This window comes from Aotus nancymaae, unplaced genomic scaffold (genome assembly GCF_030222135.1).
Source record: "Aotus nancymaae isolate 86718 unplaced genomic scaffold, 86718_ANA_hifiasm-v0.15.2.pri h1tg000011l, whole genome shotgun sequence".
In the NCBI taxonomy this organism is placed as follows: domain Eukaryota; kingdom Metazoa; phylum Chordata; class Mammalia; order Primates; family Aotidae; genus Aotus; species Aotus nancymaae.
In genome coordinates this window covers 1,809,008-1,835,566 of record NW_026988422.1, presented here as the reverse complement: position 1 = coordinate 1,835,566, position 26,559 = coordinate 1,809,008, and the positions used below count along the sequence as shown (strand labels likewise).

General features: G+C 39.9%; 2 protein-coding genes across 12 annotated transcripts in view; one reads left to right on the top strand and one right to left on the bottom strand.

Moving 5' to 3' along the window:
- The window catches only part of CMSS1 (cms1 ribosomal small subunit homolog), a 366,636-nt gene that overhangs the window by 73,650 nt on the left and 266,427 nt on the right, over positions 1-26,559 (bottom strand). The window contains exon 1 of one of the 8 annotated variants that reach the window (XM_064374546.1): positions 9,142-9,241. The exons of the other annotated variants lie outside the window; for them this stretch is intronic. Coding sequence (XP_064230616.1) covers positions 9,142-9,148 — 7 coding nt within the window. The 5' untranslated portion in view covers positions 9,149-9,241. Of the gene's footprint in view, positions 1-9,141; positions 9,242-26,559 lie in introns of those variants that run through there. 8 annotated transcript variants of the gene reach the window in all.
- FILIP1L (filamin A interacting protein 1 like) overlaps positions 1-26,559 on the top strand; it is a 285,964-nt gene that overhangs the window by 6,923 nt on the left and 252,482 nt on the right. The window lies entirely within an intron of this gene.

Here is a 26,559-nt window from a genome sequence, read left to right as displayed (position 1 = left end):
TTTATGGAATACTACCTTGGGAGATGTTAATGGTAGAGCGTTCAATTAATCCTTTTAAAACAAGGAATTTCCAACGGGGTTTTATTTGTTCTTTCCTAGTTTAAAAAGACAGCATTTATACTCACAGGACTGCAGGTTTTACTAGCCTATCGTTAAGTAGTTAGGTTAGTTTCAGAAAGTCTGTACTGATGCATTAAATAGCTGCCAAATGTGCGGAAGGAAGGCTCCAATTCAAATCATGACACACCCGTGGATTCACCATTCTCAAAGTAAACAAAGTGATCAGACATTCTACCGACAAAGTGTCAAAAGAGGCTATATACTTACTGAAGGGAGAAAAACTTTAGTTTGCTTAAAACCCACATGCACTTTGGCATTTTCCCAGATGGCAGGATAAAACTGCAATCATGACCTAAATAACCTAGTTTTTTCAGCACAGAATTCTATTATTATATTCCCATCTACATCTGGATAGTTCATCTTTAAAAGGCAATTTCAGTTGAAAAGAGAACTCAGAAGGTCCAGCTAGGTCTAGTGGAATTAATTTGTATATGAAACAAGGATTTTTTAAAACTGTATGGAAGAATATAAAGATTTTCGCCTGTACCTGCAGCACTAAAACAGTAGTTCATTTTGAACTGAGAGCTATACATTTACATCTCTTGGCTATGTCACAAAATCCACAAGGATTTATTTCAGAGTTAGATCAGATACACATTGGTGGCAAAATGCCAGTCACCAGTGTAATGGGGCTTTTGCATTTCTACCCTTCATCTGCTGACCACAAAACATTTTACTCAGAGTTTCCCTTAGCATCCTTCTGTTATCTTATTAATTTTCTGCATATTTTAAAAAAGTAGCAGTATGACCTCTGGCACCTTAAATTTTCTAGACATATGAAAACATACTACAGGGAGCAGAGCTTTAGGCTAGGAGTAGTACAATCACCAGTCAGACACCATTTGAGTGAATCAGATAGGGTAGAACTCATCTAAAGGATTCAAAGGGAAGCTGACATTTACAGCAGGAAGGTGAGCAACATGCTTCAGGCCAGGTAAGGATGCACGCTTCTGGATCCTACAGCCCTTACCAGGGACACACAGTTAGAGAAAATGATGTCCATACATGAAGGCAGATCTTTTTCAACTAAGATCATTCTCTCCAGCTCTCAACCTTTCTTTGGGTAAAGAATCAAGGTGGGGTTTCTTGGTGCAGTTTTCAAATGGGTGGCTCCAGATCATCTGCCACCATCACCCCTATTTCTGCTGGAGTTCTTCTTGCCCATGAGACCATAATATATCTTGCATAATCCTGAGATTTATAAATCTGGCTAGATAGGAGGATCCTTGGAGCAGATCCAGATTAGGTTACGTGTAGAATCAGTCACGCCCAGGCTGGCCTGGAAGAGGACTGAGCTTTCAGCCTGAAATTATCATCTGCAAGTGTAAATCCCTGGAGACTGTTCCACAGCTGGAAGCCTGCACCCTGCTTATAACGGTATCCTAACTGTACTGACTTCTTGCTGCATCCTTTTGAGAAGACAGCTTCTTCTGATTTACTATGGGGTATCTGTATCTGAATGTTCCATCAATCCTAGTCTACCACTGACAGTGATTTCATATTTTCTCCACATGCTAAACACAGTACATATGGATATTTTATCTAATTGAAACCCTTAGGAGGTATACTCCGACTGCCTTGACTTCTAGACTCCCAAGCACAACTTTCTGTCCATACCGACGGATGATGAGAAGCTACGTGAATTGAATGACTTCCAAGATGATGATGTTTCTCAGTTTTAAGTGAGAAAAGGAAGCTCGTTGATTAAAAAAAAGTTTTTGTTTGATAAAAGGAGAACTTATAAGCTCCTCTCAAAAAACTACTTGCATCCCAGGAGGTTAAAGACCCGAGTCTGAGGTATGCCATGTGGAGAAGGACAGTAGCAACAGTAATGAGCATGGGCTTCTGAAAAGGGCACCGCTCTTCGGAAAAGTCTCCTGGGATCGCATCGGCTTGACCCAGCATTGTTTTTCATTTCTACTTTGCAGACTCCCTTTGCGTAAGCATGAACGACCCTCCCTCAGCCTATTAGCTCAGACTGTCATTAATCTGTAGGAAATACCTTGTCAAGTCTGCTTAAAGGGTGCATGAGAAGTGCTACGTTTTAGGGTGATCTTATAGCCCTTTAAGCATCCTGTTCAATGATTATTGAGTATTCCTGGAAGACCCTTTTGGCCCAGAATTAGTTCGTATGTTAATCACTATCTTACTTGTAGTCTATCGATCCAAAAGAAATGCCTTCCAGGGAAGTAAACTGAGTTGTGAAAAACGTGTCTAAAAAGATATTACTAGCCTAAACTCCTATTGCTCACGTCTTTCCTGAGTACGTATGAACTAAATGTTGCCACTCCCAAATCAATATTAATGGTCAGTTTCAATTATAGGTTATTTCAACTTTAAGCTCTGGTAGGAGGGTACATTACCTACTGAATCAGCCTTGTAAACAGGCCAGAAAAGCCTATATAGGCATAAATGTCTGTCTGCGTTAGAGGAAAGCGTGTGACTTGATACTTCCTTGTGAATACCCTTTCCGAGACCAGGCTAACAACAGCTGCACCTGAGTGTAGGAAAAGAAACGACCTGTAAATGAAGACTCTTACACACATAAATCACGTCATGAGCAGAAACTTAAATAAAAGCAGATACTTTTCAAAAAGATTAGAATTAAAGCACAGGTGAGGTTTTGGCTAGTATAGGGAAAAGAAACTACAGAGGTAGAAGAATATGGGAATGAAGAAACAAAGACGGCAATGGCCAGACACTGAGCTAGCCAAGCTGTGAACGGTTCTCAGCCAGTCTTGGTGGTGAGGGGAAGTAACAGGGGTGACTGTTTTCATGCCTGCTTTTCCCGAGTTTCTCTCCCACCTGATGAAAGCTAACAAGCTGAGAGCATCAGTGCAAATCACGAAAGCAACGGGGTCAAATTCACTGCTACTCCCTCAAAACAGGAAAGGCCCTCCAGCTTAGCTTTTAGATTCCCGGGCATGCAAAGCAGGCCTTGGTCAGCCGGATCCGTGCTGGGTTCTTCTCTGCCTCGGTCACTGTCTTAGGGTCTTGGGGACACAGGCCTATGCTCCAAGCCATTGTTCTTTAAACATAGTTATGAACTGCTAACAGTTTTATTTGGAAGTTTATAAAACAGTAACCACATTGCTACATCTTTCTGGAGTATCTCAAACAAAATGTGGTTCAAATTTCGTCTTTAAAAAAGTGTAGCTCAGAGTTCCTGAATAAACAAAGACAACTGATGTAGTTAACGGGCTTTGTGTGACCACAGCTACGTCATCTTGGTCTTGTTTCCAGCTTCAGGCAGAGGTCGGGGTGAGCCATCCAGCGAAGGGGCCTCCTGCCAGTCAGTCCATCTAGATGTTTTGCCTGAGCAAGCTTCTTTGCAGCCCCTACCTGTAACTTGGCATGACTGGCAACGGGGCTCGGGGGTGAGAGAGGGCACTCTCATTGTAGCCTCTGTTCTCCAACCCAAACAGACAGACAGCAGCTGTCTTCATTTCAGAGAAATAAAAAGCCACCTCTCCTCGGTGGATGGCTAGAAGCCCCAATTTGGTGACATGGCCTCTGGGTCTTTAAGTAAATAAGGCGTGTAGTGGACGCGTCTACTAACTGAAAAACTCTGAGTGAATGTGGCTGATTAAACAAGCTGTCAGGAACCTGGCAGACCCGTGCTCGTGATTCTTATTAATAAGGGTTGATATTTACATAGAGCTCAGCTGTTCATTGATAATGCTGCCAACACACGGGGCACAGACTCTGTAGGATAACACAGACAGATCTATCTTAATGCAACAATTTGTTATTCGAACAAACATGTTTATTGCAAGGCCAGTGAGGCGAAACCCAAAGGTCTTCTTGTTTGAATTTCCCAGGGGGCAGTTTGTAATACCCACTGGAAGGGACCATTCTATGGCTTCTAATAAAACCCAGTGCTGGCCACCAATATCCTCTCCTCCATCTCAGCTTTGGCCCTTTACCACCCACACCTCCTCTCTGCTCAACGTGAAGAACGGTTGTTGTTACCTGCCCAATCCATGCTTCCAACTTGCATAGAAAAAACCTGATTCAGGTTTTGAGGAACAAACTCCTAAAGACGCTAGATCTTCAGTCACATAAAGGAGCTCACACCTAGACTAGATTTCGCAGCTATTAAAATAGCTACTCCGTCACTGGTTGGCTCTCATGCCAATACTTCTGAGGCAGTGGAGTCATAATAACCTTCAGAATGGAGCAGCCTTGCCCCACCTCCTGCTGTGCTCAAGACTTTGGGTTCTGTATGTGTGTTTCTGGCTGCTTCTCACTGTCCCATAGCTCTTGCTGCTATTCTGAGCTGCTGCCTTTTCCGTGGTCTGAGTAGGCTTATTCAAAAAGCCGCTTATTCTGCTTCTGTGGGGAGACTTCAAATCACCAGTTTCCTGGCCTACAGTCACAGGGTGCATAGGAATATAAAAAAGTGGGTGAAGGTATTCCACAAAGGCTAGGCCCGTGCACCCCTAGTCGGTCGGCTTCATTTTTACAGCACTTAGCCTCCCAAGCCTCAGCCTCAACCACACACTTTTTTCCTCCACTGGCACCTGTAGTGCCATGAGCAGAGGGCATTACACTGCTTTTTCCTTTGAACTGCTTCGCCCTGGCAGAACTTGGTGGTAGATGGAAAGGCTATTTTTGAGGAGAGGGCTTAGCAACATTCCCTAAACAGAAAACCTCTCTCCTATATACTTACAGCACTGCAAAATACTTTTAATATAATTTAGTCACTGATTTCAGAGAAAGGAGAAAGTAGGCTTTGCAAATTATTGTCTTTCGTAGCCAAGTAAATTAACAAACCCAGAGGAGGTACAGTGTCCCTGGAGTCATGTATTTAGTCAAACACGGAGTAGCTGTTGAATGCAAAGCATGGCAGAGGACACAGTGAAGCGTAGCATCATCCCTGCCTTCAGAGAATTATCGGTTTAGTAGTGGAATAGGAAAAACATAAAAAAAACCAATATGGAATGTGAAAAGTGTTACAAGAGAGGCACAGATAAAGTACTGGTGTGATCTGAAGAAAAGAGAGATCTCACACCCGTGGAGAAGCAGAAATCACACTGATGTGGAAATTAGATCTGTGAACATCGTAAGCTACTTTCATTTCTCTTTCCTTGTTATCCCCTTTCCAAGGATGCTTAGTTATCCTCCTAACACCCCAACCCCTCCTGTGTTGGACTGGATCGGACAGTGCATGTGTTACTTTGAAGGATACATTGATTTCCACCAAAATCAAGAATTCCAATGGAAGTACTTCACTGAAAGCAAGGTTGTGAGAGTCTCTTCGGTTGCTCCCCTTCTGCCTTTTTCTTTGCTGCTTCTAACCTGATCTGCTTTACCTGAGGCCACTCTTACCTGCCTGCCGAGCTGCACTGCTCCTCCCACCAAATATGGAGGCTTCTTTGCACAAACGTCTCTGGTTCTGGTCTGTGTCCTCAGTCAACGAAGTCAGTGCACTCCCTCTCCTCATGGGCAGTGGAAAGCTGCCATTTGAGCTGCAGTATTCACTGTCCCTCAGTAAAGGAAAGTAAGACAATACCTGTGCCTGGGATTCCTTCTCAGCCTTGGCATAATGCTGTCTCAGGCAGTAACTGGCCACCACCACTCAGGAGAGGCTAATACATGTGTTTACTTTTCACCATAGTATAGTGAGAATTCCAGTATGTACCACCTAGCTCCAGAGGCCCCCAGATATAAAAGTGGCCAAGGTACTCCAAAATCTGACGGCTCCCATCCTACATCCATGCAAGTGAGATGCCAGTGACACACTTTCTTCTCTGTTCTCCATATACCTGGGCTAAAAAACTGACCAATAACACACAAAGAAGCTGAATCTTGGCCAACACTCCACCAGGAATAGAGGAATCAGGAAAAGCTGATCTTCCTCGTGAACTTCCTGAAAGAATTCTCTTCAGGGCGTGGTGGCTCACGCCTGTAATCCCAGCACTTTGGGAGGCTGACACGGGTGGATCACGAGGTCAAGAGATCGAGACCATCCTGGCCAACATGGTGAAACCCCGTCTCTACTAAAAATACAAAAATTAGCCGGGCGTGGTGGCGCATGCCTGCGGTTCCAGCTACTCGGGAAGCTGAGGTGGAAGAATCGCTTGAACCCAGGAGGCGGAGGTTGCAGTGAACCGAGATCGTGCCACTGCGCTCCAGCCTGGTGACAGAGCAAGACTCCGTCTCAAAAAAAAAAAAAAAAATTCTCTTCAAAGACACCAGGACACCTTCTCCGTAGCAGTTCACCCGAACACGTAGCAAGGCTACCGTAACATGCGAGGCCTCACACTCCACCAGAGATCTCAGTGATGCTATTTCTCATCATCTTGGTATTCTCGGCTGCCAGCAAAAATGCATCAAGGGTCAGTAGTTCTCTCACTTACTGTATTTTCATTGCTGTATAATTTTGCATTCCTCCCTCTGATTCTTCCCCTCCTTTCTCACTTGCTTCCAAGTCCTTCCTATGGTGTGCCCTGAATCTCTCTGAGGACATGTGGAACCATGCAAAAGCACAGCTTTGCAGCCAGGCAGAGCTGGATTTAATGATTCTAATGTGGACTTGCTGTGTAACCTTAAATAATGCATATGGCCTCGCTGTGCCTTATGACCTAATCTGTGAACTCCAGATGGCAGTAATTACTTTGTACGGTCTGGTAAGATTATGATGTATAAGACAGCCAAGTACAGTACATTCTAGGTGTTCAGCAAATGACAAATACTACTATTTTTGGGACTCCTACATTTACTCTTTCCACAGACTCCTCATTTTAGGTAGTGTTCTATCTCCCGTCCAACCCTTTCTGCAGGATGTACAACCCTTGAGCATCTCAACAGAATGCTACTTGTGCCCCAGAGCCCACAAACCAGAATCTGAGTGGCAGCATTCTCGCAGCCCACCATGCTGCTTCCAGGCCATTCCTTTCCATTCTATCGAAATACCTGTGGCACACTTGCCCACTCCTCACTTCTGCCACCTACTGGCCTCTCCTCATCATTGCATTTTCCTTAATAAGGACTTGGGCAACTGGGTCAAACTTTTTTCCCTCCTATTTCCCTCCCCGTTGTGGTTTGTCTCAGCTGGAACATGGATGACCTTTACAACGCTGTGGCCTCAGAATTCTCCAACTACAAAACCCTCTGCCCACTCTCAGCAACACTGTTCCATAAACACACCTGGAATGTTCTACCTCTGCATACTTATGATACTTTACTGTATTTACGTGGTTCAAATGCCTGACTCTCCCTGGTGGCCTGTTAGGCCACTGTTACAGACCAGATCTTATTAGAGGTTTTAACCTTATCCCTAGGACAGTGTCTAGTACACAGTGGGTATTTAATACGTATTTATGGAAATAATAACATGGTACATTTATATAGTTTTCTAGAGATAATCTTATTTGCTCATCACCTTAGGAAGGCAGAAATATTATTATAAGTCCCCTGTGTAAATAGGGAAATGAGGCTCAGAGAAGTTAAATGATTTAGTTAAGGTTACATAGTTAGACTACAGCAAATACTTATGTTTTATATATCCTAGAGGCTGGCAGGGGCTTTTCCTACCATCCTAGCTACAAGACCAGCCCTCTTCTTCCTCACCTTTGTATACGTGTTTCTTATAAAAACTTATCAGAAAATTTGGAAAGATAATAGCTTACTCGTTTAATGCACATATGAATAATTCTGAGAGGATCATGCATCTCTGTGCTTTAAAGGGTATACTGATATGAGACTCTTGGTATCTTTTTAAAGGAATTATATAATGTTATATTTGATTGCTCCCAGTGTATACAAAAAGATGATAAATGTTCAGTCTATTACCCGCATTAAGTCAATTTCAAAACTCAAAAATGTAGAAATCCAATCTTGTGTTCTCTGATTACTTCAATCCTGCATTTAAGCTTCCTGATAAACCCTGTGGAATGACAGTTCAAAACTCCTCTGGGTTACAAATGAAAAATGATCATTGGCAGAAATTTGAAAACTCCCTTTTAATATAAGATTTCTGCAATCGGAAAAGCAAAAACCTGCTTCCTGAACCACTCCACATCCGATGCATGGCTGAATGCAGCGCCATCTCAACTGGAATTATTTATAATCCCAAATTGAGAAGTATCTAGTTTCAGGCAATAAATGAAATGTCTTTCTTATCAGTCGGAATCTTTAAAAATGTTTTCCTAGTTTAAGGAAGCCATTTGAGAACCCTAAAAGAAGAGGGCTGGTCTTGTAGCTAAGATGGTAGGAAAAGCCCCTGCCAGCCTCTAGGTGATATAAAACATACGTGTTTGTTGTTGTCTAACTATGTAACCTTAACTAAGTCATTTAACTTTTCTCAGCCTCATTCCCTATTTACACAGGGGAATTATAATAATGTTTCTGTCTTCCTAAGGTGATGAGTAAATAAGATTATCTCTAGAAAACTATATATTTGATCTAAGTGTAAAGAAGGCATTTTTAAAAACAGATTCTTGCTAATTTTTTTTTTTCATGGTGAGTTTCCACCTCTGTATGTGGCAATGACATTCAACATTCTTTGGAAGGCACTGCTATGCTAGACACTGAGGCATGCAAAGTTTTCAGGGTTGTAAATACTTATACTCCAGTAGGGAAGAAATACATCCATAAAAATATCTGTATTACCAAGCAACTTTCTTGCACATACTGGTATAGATTAGCAGCAAGAACCAAAGTTCAATTATGAATAATAAAAATAAACTTCATAGAGTCAGTCAGTTATAGCTAACACTTCCTGAGTGCTTGCTATCTGCCTGGTACCATGCCGAATACTTTCATATACCACCTTATTTAATTCCAAGACTCCTATAAGGCGGGCGTCTAGGTTGCCATGTGACAGATGAGAAAGTTTAGCCTGAGAGAAGTTCAGCAGCCTGGCCTAAGGTCAAAGAGCTGGTTAAATGTGGAAAAGGGATTCAAATACAGGGTTTTTCACTCTACAACACAGCGCTTGTTCCTTTACAACAGTTACTGCCTTCTGCTGAAGCGTATCGTCACCGACACAGGTGCCGTGTAGTTTGTTTTCCTTACCTGTCATAAAACGTGAATCTGCTAACTGCTGAGGGAATCGCAGGACGGCTTGCAGCTGTGTTGCAAGCAGTACAGACTCCAGCAGGTTGGCAATGACAAATGACAGCACAGCCAAGAGTCGCAGGAGTCACTGACCTGTGGTCCTGTTGCTATTCTTGTTTTACTAGATTTTTCAAAGAGCAATGTGGCATGTACCATTACTCTGTCTGGCTAAACATGAAAAATCACTGTTACCTTGCCAGATATGCCACTGTTGATGAAATTCTAAAAAACTAACAAAATCAACGATAAGGGTTTCTACTGAGTAAAAACATCACACAAAGCTATTCAGAAAAAATGCAACAAAGCCATTGCAACCTAGAAGGTAGCAAGTATCCTAGCTGAATATTCTGTTGAAATGGAGGCCTAGTTCTGGGCTAGGAAAAATTTAAAAACCAAGTATCTTTGTGATATTTGCTTATTAACGAAGAATATCCAACTCCAGAACTAACTATTAGAGTCTATTAAGAATGGTGCTTGGCCAGGTGCGGTGGCTCATGCCTGTAATCTCAGCACTTCAGGACGCCAAGGCGGGTGGATCACCTGAGGTCACAAGTTCAAGACCAGCCTGGCCAACATGGTGAAACCCCGTCTTATTTAAAAAAAAAAAGAAAAAAAAAAAAGAATGATGCTGAAAATAACATAATAGTTTAGAAAATATTCATGATATACATGTTCACAAACATGTAGCTTTAAAAACAGAGCACAATCTCATTTTAGACGTAAATTCAACAAAACATGTATCTATATAGCTTTATATACTGAAAACTATAAAATGCTCACAAAAGACATTAAATGTCTAAAAATAGAGAGAGAGTGTGTTCATGGATTGGAATGCCAGGTTGTCCCTCCATATCCACAGAAGACTGGCTCCAGGACTCCCTTTAGATACCAAAATCTGAGGATGCTCAAGTCGCTGATATAGTACAGTATTTGCATAATCTATGCAGATCCTCCTATACCCTTTAAATAATGTCTAGATTACATATAATATCTAATACATCAGTGGTTCCCAACCTCTTAGGCACCGGGACTGGTTTAGTGGAAGACGATTTTTCCATGGATGGGGGTGGTGGTGGCTTGGGGATGAAACTGTTCTAGCTCAGATCATTTGGAATTAGAGTCTGATAAGGAGCATGGAACCTAGATCCCTTGAATGTGCACTTCTGCAGTTCACAATAGGGTTCACGCTCCTATGAGAATCTAATGCTGCTGCTGTGACAGGAAGTGGCGTAGTGACAGTAATGCTGGCTTGCCTGCTGCTTACCTCCTGCTTCCTAGCCTGGTTCCTAAGAGATCTGTGGCTGAGGGGTTGGGAACCCCTGTAATACAAGGTTAAATGCTTTGCAAACAGTTGTTACACGGTATCGGCTTTCATTAAAAAATTTTTTTTTTAATTTTTGTGAGTACATAGTAGGTGTATATATTTATGGGGTATATGAGATATTTTGATACAGGAATGCAATGTATAATCATCATGCCATGGACAACAAGGTATTACTTCCCTCAAGCATTTATCCTTTGTGTTACAAACAATCCAATTATACTCTTTTAGTTATTTAAAAATGTACAATTATTTTGACTATAGTCACTCTGTGTGCTATCAAATACTAGGTGTTATTCATTCTTTCTGTTTTCCGTACTCCTTAACCATCGCCGTCTCCTCCCCACCCCTACTACTCTTCCCAGACTCTGGTAACCATCCTCTACTCTCCATCAACATGTGTTCAATTATTTAGATTTCTACATCCTACAAATAAGTGATAACATGGGAAGTTTGTCTTTTGTGCATGGCTTATTTTACTTAATGGCCTCTAGTTCCATGGATGTTGTTGTAAATGACAGGATCTCATTCTTTTTTATGGCTGAATAGTACCCATTGTGTGTAAGTAGCACATTTTCTTTATCTATTAATCTGTTGATGGACACTTAGGTCGCTTCCAAATCCTGGCTTTGGGAACAGTGCTGCAATGAACACGGGAGTGTAGATCTCTCTGTTACACTGATTTCATGTCTTTTGGGTGTATAACCAGCAGTGGGATTGCTGGATCATATGGCAGCTCTAGTTTTCATCTTCTGAGGAACCTCCAAACTGTTGTCCACAGTGGTGTTACCAATTTTCATTCCCACCAACAGTGTGTAAGAGTTCCCTTTCCTTCACATCCTTTCCAGCCTGTCTTTTGATAAAAGTCATTTTAACTGGGGTTGGAGGATATCTCATTATAGTTTTGATTTGCAGTTTTCTGATGATCAATGATTTTGAGCACCTTTTCATATGCCTGCTTGTCATTTGTATGTCTTCTTTTGAGAAATGTCTGTTCAAATCTTTTGCCCATTTTAAAATTGGATTATTCAATTTTTTTCTGATGTAGTTGTTTGACCTCCTTATATATGCTGGTTATTAATCCCTTGTCAGATGGACAGTGTGCAAATACTTTTTCCCATTCTGTGGGTTGTCTCTTCGCTTTGTTGACTATTTCCTTTGCTGTGCAGAAGCTTTTTAACTTGATGTCATCAATCCCATTTGTCCATTTTTGCTTTGGTTGCCTGTGCTGCTGGGGTATTGCTGAATAATTTTTTGCCCAGACTAATGTCCTGAAAAGTTTCCCCAATGTTTTCCTGTTTCAGTTTCATAGTCTGAAGTCTTATATTCAAGTCTTTAATTCATTTTCGTTTAATTTTTATATTATGCAAGAGAAAGGGGTCAAGTTTCATTCTTCTGCATATGGATGTCCAGTTTTTTTTAGCACTATTTATTGAAGAGCCTATCCTTTCTCCAATGCATGTTCTTGGTATGTTTATAAAAAATGAGCTCACTGTAGTATACTGGTTTTAAATATGTATTATTAAATGCCCATCGATGATAGACTGGACAGGGAAAATGTGGCACATATACACCATGGAATACCATGCAGTCATAAAAAATGATGAGTTCGTGTCCTTTGTAGGGACATGGATGAACCTGGAAACCATTCTCAGCAAACTGACACAAGAACACAAAATCAAACACCACATGTTCTCACTCATAGCCGGGTGTTGAACAATGAGAACACATGGACATAGGGAGGGGAGTATCACAAACTGGGGTCTGTGGGGGGAAACAGGGGAGGGAGAGCAGGGGGCAGGGAGGTACGGAGGGATAACATGGGGAGAAATGACAGATTAGGTGATGGGGAGGAAGGCAGCAAACCACACTGCCATGTATGTACCTATGCAACAACCTTACATGTTCTTCACATGTACCCCAAAACCTAAAATGCAATTTAAAACGAATTGGTATTTCATCAAAAAAAATACGTATTATTTTTAATGGCTTTTTAAAAATAGCCTTTTTTCAAATATTCTTGATATGTAGTTGGCTGCTTTCATGGATGCAGAACCCAAAGATATGAGGGGCAAATGTGCTTAACATAGCAAATACGTCGATTTATCCCTAATTGATTTATAGCATTAATGTAATTCCAACTAACATCTCAGCAAGATTTTTGTAGATATAGACAAGATGATTCTAAAATTTACATGGAAAGGGAAAGGTAACTAGAATAACTAAAACAGTGTTGAAAAAGAAGAGAACGTGGGAGGAATCAGTGTACCTATGTCAAGGCTTTTTAAACTATAGTAATCAAGACTGTATGTACTAGTAAAGGGATAGGCACATAGGTCAATGAACAGAGAATCTAGGACCAGACCATGCAAAACAAATATGCCTGTCTGGTTTTTGACAACAGTGCAAAAGCAACTCAACCAACAAAAGACAGAGTTTTCAACAAATGGTGCTGTAGCAATTGGATATCCATAGGAAAAAAAGGAATCCAAACTCAAGTGTACCACCTTAAATAAAAATGAATTCAAAATGGATAATGAAGCTAAATATAAAATTAAAACTCTTGGGAAATAAGAGAAAATCTTTGGGATCTCGACCTACACAAAGAGTTTTTATACTTAACACCAAAAGTATCATCCGTAAAAAGAAAAACTGATAAATTAGGCGGTATCAAAACAAAAGACTTTTGCCCCATGAAAGACCCTGTTAAGGGAATGGAAAGAAAATCTTGATATTGGGAGAAAATATATCCAAACTACATATGTGAGAAAGGACAACCATTTAAAATATATAAGGAACTCTTAAAACTTAAGAATAGGCCAGGCCTGGTGGCTCACGCCTGCAATCCTAGCACTTTGAGAGGCCAAGGTGGGTGGATCACTTGAGGTCAGGAGTTCAAGACCAGCCTGGCCATCATGGTGAAACCTCATCTTTAAAAAAACAACAACAACAAAAAACCTTAACAATAAAGAACAATCCAATCAAGTCCATTAGAAAATGGGCAAAAGACATGAGTCAGCATTTTATCCAAGTGGATATACAGATGACAATTGATGAAAAGATGTCCCACAACATTAACCGCTAGGGAAATGCAAATGAAAATCAAAATTAAATATCACTACACATCTATCAGAATTGTTAAAATTAAAAAGTAGTGATGACACCAAATGTTGGTGAGGATACAGAGAAATCAGATCACTCATACATTGCTAATAGGAATGTAAATTGGTACAGTCACTCTATAAAACTAACATGTGAACCCAGCAACTGCACTCCTGGGCATTCATCCCAGGGAAATGAAAATGTATGTTCACACAGCAACCTATACGCAGATCTTCACAGTGGTTTTATTTGTAATAGCCAAAAACTGGAAAAAACTCAGATGTAGAATATTACTCAATAAATAAAAGGGACAAAGTATTGACACATGTAATAACCCAGATAAACATTCAGAAAATTATACTAAGGGAAAAAAAAGCCAATCCTAAAAGGTTATGTGTTGTATGATTCCATTTACATACTGTTGTTGAAGTGACAAAATTTTATAAATGGAGAACAGAATAGTGATGGCTTGGGTTTCAGGAGAGAGTAGGGGGTGGGAGGAAAATGGTTGTGGCTATAAAAGGTGAACAGGAGGGATCCTTGTGGTGATAGAAATGTTTTCTAAGCTGTATCCATGTCAACATACTGGTTGTGACATTCTACTATAGTTCTGTAAGATGCTGCCACTGGAGGAAACAGGTTAATGAGTGTGTAGAATCACTATTATTTCTTACAAATGCATGTGAATCACAACTATCTCAAAGTAAAAAATTTACTTAAAAAAATTAAAAATATATTTTTTGTGTAAGAAAAATAATGAGAACATATATATTAAAATCTTTATCCCTAGGTGTAGTAAATCAGTGACTTATTTTCTCCCTTTGGATTATCCGATTTTCCTCTAAAATAAATGTAACGTTGTTTTGGTAATTGAAAAGTTACAGAAGACTTCAGCTATAAACGCAGAAGTAATATCTAATGACGTTAAGCCGCTCAACTCAGCATATCTGGTAATACGTAAGGCCAGGGTCCCTGTTTTCATTTTGAGATTTCTAAGTGTGTGATGATCGGTGCATAGAGTGTGTTTAAAATGAACTACCCTTTTCTTTTTACATTTCACACTTCAATTTTTTCCATTCCATATTCTGTTTCTGCAGTTATCCAGTAACCTCTACTCCTTCAAGGTATTTATGAAACCCCACAAATTCTCAGTGTATGGAGTCTTTAGCATAGGCTGGATCCACAGGCAGGGAAAGTTACATCTATCCAGGAGAATATCACATTTATAGATAGCCAAACTGAATGGAATTTGACCAGAAAGTCCCTGCTGTTAACTCCTGGATGAGTTTGTCTTGTCAGAAGAATGGAACCATGATTCTAACACAGAGGTAACAGATTTTTCTGAACCTTAGTCACTTAATTCTAAAGGATGCTGAATGCAGGCAGATAAGACACGAAGGCAAGGTAGGACCTCAGAATAAGCATGATTTTTTTTTTCTAAAGGAAGAACCTAAAATAATCATATTTAAAAAAATATAATAAAAAAATAAAATAATCAAACTAATAATGTATGTTTGCTCAGTGCATACTACACACCAGGCACTATTCTAGGAGCTTAACATGCATTGACTTATTTAACCCTTGTAACTAGTGGCCTTCCAACGGGGGTATGTGTACCGGGCATGCAAATACAAGATATACACAGGCAAGGGTATTTTAAGGAAATCTGTCTTTAGACCTTAACTTCCATTTATACTTAACTTTTTAGCTGCCTGAGAATTCAACAACATTCATACTGTCGTTTCTATGTTAAAAAAAGCAAAACTTCTCACCCAATATAAATCTTACTATAGTTCATTATCTTGTATACCATTGTCTTTGGGGTAAACAGACTTCCTGGAATCCAAAATATATTGTGACTGGAAATACTACTGGTTTCAGGGACACATGCTTTGATCAGCACATCTTCAGCCAGCAAGTCTGGTTGTGACATTCTACTATAGTTCTGTAAGATGTTGCCACTGGAGGAAACAGGTTAAAAAGTATGTAGAATCACTATTATTCCTTACAAATGCATGTGAATCACAACTATCTCAAAGTAAAAAGTTTACTTAGAAGAATTAAAAGTAGGCCGGGTGTGGTGGCTCACGCCTGTAATCCAAGCACTTTGGAGGCCAAGGCAGGAGGATCACCTGAGGTCAAGAGTTCAAGACCAGTCTGACTAACATGGTGAAACCCCTTCTTTAAAAAAAAAAGAATTAAAAGTATATTTTTTTGTGTAAGAGGTAATACGTCAACTATTTTCAATCACAATCAATTCTTATTTAATAATGTTATAGAATATGTACTCTTTTCTACCTCCCAATAACAAAAATAAACTTTGAAAACCATGATTAAAAGTTTTAGATCAAACTTAAAAATGTGTGAGGAAATATGCATTTTTTTCTAAGTTCTTTTGAGAGTACATTTTTTCGGTCCACTGCTCCTGATAGCTGTATGAAGTAGATATTAGTATCTGCAACCCCATTTTACAGATGTGGCACAAGTAAGGTCCAGAGAGAGCAAGCAGCTTACCCTAGAACACATAGCCAAACCGAACGGTAAAGATCAGGGTTAAGATTGTAACCTGAGAAATCTGACCCTAGAACCTGAGTTCTTAACCACCATGCTATACTGCCTTTAAAATTTCAATTAACATTTACTCAGGCCCGACGCGGAATCAGAACAACGTACCTCTGAATCATGAGAGGAGATGCTGAGCCAATAATCCTGTCTTAAGGAAAATATTGGAAATTCGTCTAGAAAAATGATTTTACTTTTGCCTGATGATTCTGGTAGAAAATGGTTAGTTTTCCATATTATTTTTATTCTTTTCAGAGATGGCAGTAACAGGAATTTGGGATACCCAAGTGGCTTCAGATGCAAAGATTATGTGGGAAATTGAGGAGCTAGGATGCTTCTGTAATATAAGTCAGGCACATAAGTTAGAACGTGGCTACTCTTCTGGTGACAGAATAACTTATGATACTTATGACTGGGAACAGGGTAGAAGCCACATGCTGCAAAGCATTTATCATCATCTTGAAAACTGACTGCTCTTCCCTTGTTACCTAACTTTTTATGCTGCTTCTTCCCTTACAAAACCTAAGTCTTTCCAATCAAATTCCACAAGGTCATTCATAAAAACATATTTGTTTTGGGAGAAGAAGGTGAACGTGAACACACACACATATATGCACACCCCTTAAAGGCAGGGATCCAAGAAATGACATTTTCCAAATGACCTTGGGTTAAAATTACTTGTAATCCCAAACTGATTTGCAAATGTTTACCCTCTGCACTCATTTCAAGTGTTCTTAAAATATACTTTAGACTACACGGGATGGAATGAAGCACGCGCGCTCTAGAGAAGATAGAAGACACCATATTCCTGAGGCCAGTCAGCCTGTCAGCACTGGCACACCTGCAGAGAGCTCCTAGGACAGTGGTGATGAGACAAATTGTGCAGTTCTGATGGAGAGGTTTTCCTTAGCATTTGGCTGTGCTAATTAATAGGGGCTTATTTCATGCTCAGAGTGACTCAGGGTTGAGGCAATGAGAAATGTTACAGACAACATGACTGCAAACCCAGGACGGTCTGTCTGGCTTTGGAAAGGCTGAGGCTGGTGTTGCAGAGAAAGAACCCAGGCAGGGGATGGCAGACAGCTTCATAACCTACCACTGGGAGGCCCTGGGCAAGTCACACATCTCTGTGGCTTTGTCTTGCTCTCAAAGACTAGGACTCAGAAAATCTGAGTCCTAATTTTCTTAGAAAATTAATTTAGAATTAATTAAAGAAATTTAGTCTCTAAATTTCTTAGAAAATGTTATAAGGTAGAGGAGTAATCTCTTCCCTGAAAAATCACGATCAGAGTGATTGAATCCCATGCTTGCATTCCCAGCTGCACTTTTCCAAAAGGTGTTTTCAATTATTTTCAGTGAACTAATGTTCCCTTGACTATCTTAAAGACTTAAAAGATTGGGACAATTAAATTTGAATCTTGAAGAAAACGATAGCAATCAGCTGCACAATGGACCAGTGTGGAGAAAGACGCCCGGGACCTTACGAGAAGGGGCATTAATAGAGTGTGCGTCATAGTTCAGGGAGGGACTGCCCTTGGCACAAGCCCTCCTCCTGGAAGGAGCTCAAAAGGGGCAGCCGCAGACGGTGGAGTTTTCTGTGGCTCCATGCACTTGTATCAGGAGAAAAGCTAGCTGGCTTCGGGATGGGGGTGGAGTAGGGAAGATGAGTGTATTACTTCCTCCCTCCAATTTTGTTCAGTGCTAGAGGGGGTCTTAGAGACCACCTGAGTAAATTCCTACATTTCACAGCCTAGGAAACAGAAGATCTTGCGCCAGGTCACTGAACCAGTAGGTGGCAAAAGTGGAGACTAGAATCCAGTCGTTGCTCATATGACATGCTACTTAAAAAGCCTAACTAGATCTTTCTCAGTTAGCCAGCGGTGTCTTCTTTTCCAGACCATTAACCAACAATGAATTCTTACTTCATCCAAATGCCTATGCAATCTGTATTTATATTATACTACCTTTTCACTCAAAAGTAAGACATCAGTAAGGTGATCCAGTTATCAAATATCATATAAAGAACCATAATGGGAAATGCATAGTTCTAGTCTGTTAAATTGTTCATTTTTAGAAATGTTTCTCCTTCTTATGCTTTTTGCTTGACATGAGGCTTTGACCCATGGGTGGATGCAGAAAAATCTTCATATCTTCATCTCCATCTACTCTTTAAGGCTTTAAATTCAGTTAATCCATTACTTGCATAAAGTTAGTAAAACCAAAGAAAATTTGACTTTTGAAGAGTATTAGCTAGCATTATTAAGTAGGAAAGAATGGGAAAACCAAGTAAATCTCTCCGGATGGTTTAGCTTGTGGATATGTGTGTAGTAATATTAGAAAATACAACCGAACTCTAATTAATAAAATACTTCCTGTAGGGCAAATACAGCCAGAAAATTTGGAAAGCAGATCAATAAGATTACTACACTTCTTTAAGCCACTGAAAACAAGAGCGAGACGCTGGAATGTATTAGCAAAGTGGCTATGTCTAGACACTTAATGTTAACTATATTACATAACTTTTTACTTTTGGATATTTTACTGGTAGGGAAATGGATGAAATGATCCTCACTGATGCTTTCTAATACTGGTACTTTACAGAGCAGAGGTAGGAAATGTCCTTATTACAGCAAAGGATACTTTCTTTCTGCAGAGCTTAAACCATGATTAATTCAAGTCATGCAAACAGTGACTTATTTAGCGCTTCTAAAAATTTCTGAGTTGGAAGGCCAAAAAATAAAAATAACAAAAAATAAATATTTAAATCACAAAAGGGAAAAAAAGAGCTCATTAAATAAATACTACCCAGAGAAAGAACCTGGTTTCATATTGTAGTGAATTAAAAGATACAAAAAAGTGGGGCAAATAGAGAAGAGAGAGGAAAATAGGAAGAAAAAGAAATTACAGGGCATGAGGATGAGAATATGTAAGTCAGGATCAGCAAGAAAAATGGAAGACTCAAGGGAGTGATGAAGAGAAAAAAAGAGAGAAAACTGCGGAGAAGGAGAGAAAGGAAGAGCAAGAAGTTGCTTGACGTCTGTGTAAGATTGAGGAGACGGGTGTGCTCCGACGCTTCTGAAAAAGTAATCGTTTTCTCAGCAATTTATTATGAATTATCCATGTGCAAAATATTTATTCTCTACAAATATAAAGACTTTGAAATGATTTAGGTTTTAAAAGTTGACTTCAATCAGAAAATGAATAATTTAGCTATCCATATATTCGCTATGTCTTCACATATTCCCTCTGACAATAATAACTTACTCAATTGCATTATTTTTAGTTTTTGGGGATCTAGGTATCTTTCTTCCACAACATCTGAGCGTAGTAACACTGAAAATCTGTATTAATTTCTGAAACGAAACTATTTTTTTCTGTATCAATTTAAGCTTTTGGTTTAGGTAAGGGATGTCTAAGGGACACACATTGTTTTTTCCATGCCAGCAAGCTACCAAATTTCACTTTAAAAACCTACAAAGGCTGGGCGTGGTGGCTCACACCTATAATCCCAGTACTTTGGGAGGCCGAGGCGGGTGGATCATGAGGTCAAGAGATCGAGACCATCCTGGTCAACATGGTGAAACCCCGTCTCTACTTAAAATAGAAAAATTAGCTGGGCGTGGTAGCACGTGCCTATAATCCCAGCTACTCGGGAGGCTGAGGCAGGAGAATTGCTTGAACCCAGGAGGAGGAGGTTGCGGTGAGCCGAGACGGTGCCATTGCACTGCAGCCTGGGTAACAAGCGAAACTTTGTCTCAAAAAAAAAAAAAAACCCTACAAAAATAGTTTTAAAAATTATAGTTGGTGCTAGGCGCAGTGGCTCATGCCTGTAATTTCAGCAGTTTGGGAGGCCGAGGCAGGCAGATCACCTAAGGTCACGAGTTCGAGACCATCCTGGCCAACACAGTGAAAACCTTGTCTCTAGTACAAATACAAAAATTAGCCGGGTATGGTAGCGGGCGCTTGTAATCCCAGTTACTTGAGAGGCTGAGGCAGGAAAATCACTTGAACCCTGGAGGAGGGTGCAGTGAGTCACGGTCTCGCCACTGCACTCCAGCCTGAGTGACAGAGGGAGACTCGGTCTTAAAAAACAACTTCAACAATTATAGTTGAAACAATGGAAGAAAATCTTTGTGAGTTTGTGTTAGGAAAAGATTCCTTAGGTACAGCACCAGAAGCACAGTCCATAAAATAATACTGATAAATTGGACTTCTTCAAAAACTTTTCCTTTATGAAAAACACTGTTAATATAATGAAATGGCAAACCAGAAGCTGGGAGAAAAAACTTGCAAGACGTATAACTGAAAAAGCCTTGTATTTAGAATATATAAATCAATCTCTAAACTCAATAATAAGAAAACAATTAAATAAAAAAAGGCAAAAGATTTGAAAAGATGCCTCACTAAAGGCTGTACTTGGATGCAAAATCGGTCCATGAAAAGGTGCTCAACATGCTTAGTCATGGTGGAAATACAAAATAAAACCACAAGGAGATACCACTATTAGAATAGCCAAAAAGACAGAAGAAAATAAACAAAAGCCAATCAACCAAAAGCAAAACCAAACTAACCCACAGACAATACCAACTTGGGGAGGTTGCCGAGCAACTGGAATCTCCCATACCCTGTTGGTGGGAATACAAAATAGTACAATCACTTTGGAAGATAGTTTGGCAGTTCTTTATAAAATGATACACATTCATTTACAACAAGGCCCAGTAATTCCACTCCTAGAGAAACACTCACAAGAAAGATCCATTCACTTAAAACCTGTACATAAACATTAATAGTGGCTTTATTCATCATTGCCCCAAACAGAAAATAACCCACATGTCTTTCAGCTGGTAAGTGGATTAGCAAACTATGGTACAGCTGTGTGATGGCATATTACACAGCAGCAAAAAGGAACAAACTATTTTTTTTTTTTTGAGACAGAGTCTTACTCTGTCGCCAGGCGCCAGGCTGGAGTGCAGTGGCACAATCTCAGCTCACCGCAACCTCCGCCTCCTGGGTTCAAGCAATTCTCCTGCCTCAGACTCCTGAGTAGCTAGGACTACAGGCACACGCCACCACGCCCAGCTAATTTTTGTATTTTTAGTAGAGACGGAGTTTCACCATGTTGGCCAGGATGGTCTCGATCTGTTGACCTCGTGATTCGCCCGCCTCAGCCTCCCAAAGTGCTGGGATTACAGGCTTGAGAGGAACAAACTCTTGGTACACATGACGATTTGGATACTATCTCAAATACATTATGCTAAGTGAAAGATACTAGATTCAAAATGCTATGATTCCATTTATAGCATTTTGAATCTGATATCTTTCACTTAGCATGGAAAAGGTAAAATTGGAGGAATTAAAAAAAAAAATCAGTGGTTGCTAGGGGTTGAGAATAGAGAGAGGGACTGATTAAAAAGGCAGCCTGAAGGATTTTGGGGGTGATGGAAGCGTTTTGTATTTTGATTATGGTGGTGATCGTACTACTGTATGCATTTGTCTGAATCACAGACCTGTCCCATACACAAAAGTGAATTTTGCAAACCATATGGAAATTTTAAAAAGTGAAGAAATGGGTTAGCCATTCCTCCCAACTCTCCAGTGATTTTTATTAAAAAATTGTAAGAGGCTCTACACTAAATTGCTGCAATGATTCATAGGAAGAGACATATTTTGGACTTTAGCCTGGTGGGTGACAAATATCACTTTAATTTTTCTTAAAAAGGTATTTGATCCTCACTCCTGTAATCCCAGCACTTTGGGAGGCCAATGTGGGCAAATCACTTGAGGTCAGGAGTTCAAGACCAGCCTGGTAAACATGGTGAAACCCTGTCTCTACTAAAAATACAAAAATTAGCTGGGCATGGTGGCAGGGACCTGTAATCCAAGCTACTCGGGAGGCTGAGGCAGGTGAATTGCTTAAATCAAGGAGGTGAACTTTGCAGTGAGCCCGATCACACCACTGCACTCTAGCCTGGGCGACAGAGCGAGACTCTGTCTCAAAAAACAAAACAAAACAAAACAACGACAACAACAAAAAGGTGTTTGAGCTGAGTAAACAGGAGGCTTAGGGCTAAAAAAATCTGTAAAAAAAGTATTTGACCTGTAATCCCAGCACTTTGGGAGGCCGAGGTGGGTGGATCACAAGGTCAGGAGTTCAAGACCAGCCTGGCCAAGATGTTGAAACCCTGTCTCTACTAAAAATATAAAAATTAGCTGGGCATGGTGGCACGCGCCTGTAATCCCAGCTACTCAGGAGGCTGAGGCAAGAGAATCTCTTGAACCTGGGAGGTGGAGGTTGCAGTGAGCCGAGATCGCACCATTGCACTCCAGCCGGGGTGACAGAGTGAGACTCCATAAAAAAAAAAAAAAAAAAGTATCTGCGTATCAATTAGGAGTTAGGTACTGTTATAAGTGATAAAGCACAGAGATGAGTAAAACCTGAACTTTTTTTTTTTTTTTGCCTTTTATGGTGTTAGACCTAGAGGGGATCAGCTGATTCCAAGACATTTCTCAGTAGCAATACTTGGAATGATATTGATGTCCAAATAAATACAACTAACTTTGTGGCTTTTCTGAACCTTTCTTCTGTGGTAGTGAATGACTTTGAGTTGTTTTCTAATCAGCTCAATAAGTTAACTACTTGAGACTGAAGAAAATAAAGCAGCCCATGGCCAGTCAAAGACTCCCTACCATTGCCAGAAAAGAAACGCAACTGTTGTATGTGCTTTATGCAGGTTCGCAGCAGAAAGGTGCATGTTTATTTCATTAAAAGCTATTTTATTACCTGGAGGAAACCAACGTCAAGTTTAGCTCTCTAACACGAATTATATTTTATTCAAATGCAGATGTACTTTTGAACTACAGCAGCCATCTGATTAACTTGTCCAATGACTAAACCCATGACCGTCTATATTAAAAGTGGTGACCTTTATGTGGAAGAATCTAACCCAGAGCTACGTTCTCCATTAAAATCCAACTTGGGAGTGTATTACTCTTCATGAAAATGTAACCACCTCTTTTCCCGCTAGTGGGGGTCTCCAGAGAAACACAGAGTGAATAAAAGACATATGTAACTTCTTTTATTTGGCCACTTAGAAGGGGGTCATCATCCACATGCATAGCTCTGATTCCCGGGTGACGTGACAAAACACTGCAGTGGCTGAAGAGTACTTGAGAAATATTTCAGCTGGAGGAAAGGCACTTCATTCTCTCATGAGAAATGGAAAGCCTGTAAGCTTGAGGATGTTATTTGCCGCATCTTGGAGCTGTGTTGAGATGAAATGAAAGAGGAACACAGAAGGGCCTTGGTTGATAAGGGAGGAAGAAATGGGAACATTTTTGCCTCTGAGACAAAGAAGGTTTGAGGAAAGAAGAAAGAAACTTTAGATTGATGTATGGTTTTGAGAAATTACAAGTACTTACAGAAAGCATAGTCCCAAATGGGCAACATGTGTATAAAAAGACCCTGCTATTACAGTAAAAGTCAGTCATTTTTCCCTAAGTGAGGAAGCAGAAATAAATGAATTCTTTAAGGAGGAGGGAAGATATAAAACATCAGTCCTCTTGGTGTGAAACATTTTTACTAGTTTAAATCACACTATCTACCACAATAAGCTACTCTAAAAGATTAATGTTCTTTTCTGGCAAACTTCAGGTTAACAACTCTGGTTAAACAGTAATATCATCTTAGATACTTTTAAAACAATTCCATCTCCAGGGATTCTAATTCAACTGATCAGGGCTGTTTCTCTTGTGATTCTCTTGAGCAGCCTAGGCTGCAAACCACCACTTTAGGGGATACAGATTAGTTTAGGAGATTCAGCTGAGACCTGCACCATACATACGTATTTAAAAGCGGGCCACGATCTAACAAATGATAGAAAAATCTGAAGCTAAAGAGATGGACAGGGACGAGTTTCTGCATTATGAGATAATTCTTGGATTCATCCTTTAACAGTACGTGTACATAGTGGCTACTTCCTTTATAATGCCCTAACTTGATGCTAGGCTGGGATTGAATGGGGAAAGGTATTTTAGCAGGCAAGTTCCACCTAGGCAAGTGAAAAAGAAGCTAGAGTTCTGAGATGATAATATGAACCAAGTGAAAACTATGATTTGATTTATAAATATTCAATTTTAGGAACACAAATAAGTGGAAAAAGTTAGGTCGCTCTGTCATATCCGTGTGCTCATGTTTATACGTAAGTGATGATTTCTCTAACTTACGGCTTTACGGTCAAATCCCTTGCATATACATAGTAAAACCACATCAGTTCCTGTTTATAAAGCTCCGTTTAAGAGACACAGCTATCATAAGGTTCTTACTTCCCATAGTACTGTATTGTTTTCCCGTTTTTAGTGGCTGTTCCTTTTAAACAAATCTTTGAAGCTTTGAAAGGCCCTATTCATTTTCTTTGAGTTTTTCTATATATCTGAAACCTGAAAGTGAGTCCAAAATGTGAATTTACAAGCAGCCTTGATCAAAATTCATATTTAGGTCCAAGTTTACTAGTTTGCTGGACCTAAGCTTATAAAGTTTGCATACTTTCACATGGGTAGCATGAACAACCCTTTACCCGATGAGCTGGTGAAAAATAGCAGGTAGGAGACTAAAAGGGACTTTTAAAATGAGCCACTCCAAAGGTTGCCATTAAAGTTCTTTAAACATGTACATGAAATAACAATATGGAGCTTTTGTTTAACTGGGATACAAACGCAGAATCTAGAAGCCTAGACATGCAGCAAATGACATGGGTCTCGTAGCCTGAGGCTTTATTTTAAATATTGAGCTCCTTATAAATGAGATCTTTGCTAAGAGTAGAATTAAAAAAAAAAAAAAATTGAGCTGGGCGCGGTGGCTCACGCCTGTAATCCAGCACTTTGGGAGGCCGAGGCGGGTGGATCACGAGGTCAAGAGATCGAGACCATCCTGGTCAACATGGTGAAACCCCGTCTCTACTAAAAATACAAAAAATTAGCTGGGCACGGTAGCGCGTGCCTGTAATCCCAGCTACTCGGGAGGCTGAGGCAGGAGAATTGCCTGAACCCAGGAGGCGGAGGTTGCGGTGAGCCAAGATCACGCCATTGCACTCCAGCCTGGGTAACAAGAGCGAAACTCCATCTCAAAAAAAAAAAAAAAAAAAAAAAAAAAATTGAGCTCCTTTCGGCTGGCATGGAGGTAGCAGAATAACTAGACTTTAATACAAGCATTATTATTTTATGAAAGGAAGAAATAACACAAATTAACTACAATGGAGAAATGTTCTTTGCAATTCTAAAACTGCTCTAAAACAACTAAGGAAAGCCAACTTCAGCATACATAATTTTTATTTTGATAATGATGCTCACAACCTTAGTACTTTTGACCAAAAGCTACTATAGAACTTCTAATGGCAAGAATCAGGCCAGGCACAGTGACTCATGCCTCTAATACTATCACTTTGGGAGGCCAAGGTGGAAGGACTGCTAGAACTCAGAAGTTTGAAACCAGCCTCGGCAACATAGGGAGACCCCATCTCTAAACAAACAAACAAACAAACAAACAAACAAACAAACAAACAAACAAATGGTGATGTTAAAAATTTGTTTTATGAAGTTGAAAACACAATTCAATGAAGACTAACTATTCTAAGACTTAAAAAAATGCAACACTAAATGTAGGTGTCATATTTCAAAGACAGAGCATGCACTAAGTAACTAATATTTGCTTCCTAGTAAAAATTATTTTGGTTTTCATGGCATCAGAGACAAGAGACAAAAAATGTCACCACGATTCTGGTCTAAAGCGATGGTTCTTGAAGCTTGTTGTGCATTAGAATCAGCTGGAAAGCTTGTCAAAATACAGATTACTGGGCCTCACCTCTAGAGTTTCTGATCCAGTAGGCCTGGGGTTGCATCTAGGAAGTTTCATTCCTTTCATTTCTTGCAAGTTCCCAGGTAATGCTGGGATGCTGCTGTTCCAGACAACATACCTTAAGGGCTACTTAACTAGAATAATCCTTTGGCAATTAACTAGTTGGTTGAGATAAAAACAAATAGTTTACAGGTGCTAGCAAGCCCGAAATAAAATAAAACCATCTAGTTAATTCCTATGTTGAGTATTCTGGAGAGTCTTGTGTTGAATAGCGTGAGGCATCAGGTAAAAAACTCACTTCGTCCCTGTCAGGTACTGACTGCCAACATGTTTGACCCTATTTTCTTAGAGCTTGAAATTGCTGCAAAATAATTGTAATTTCATAAATATAGCCAGCAGAATGTCTACATCCCAAAGTCCTAGATTAAACCTGAACTTTTCTAAACATTAAATAAAACCACAAGGGCAAGAGTTCTCAATTTGTTCTTTTTTCAAAACCACAGGCAAGCTAATTCTATGGATTGTGGAATGTACAATAGGC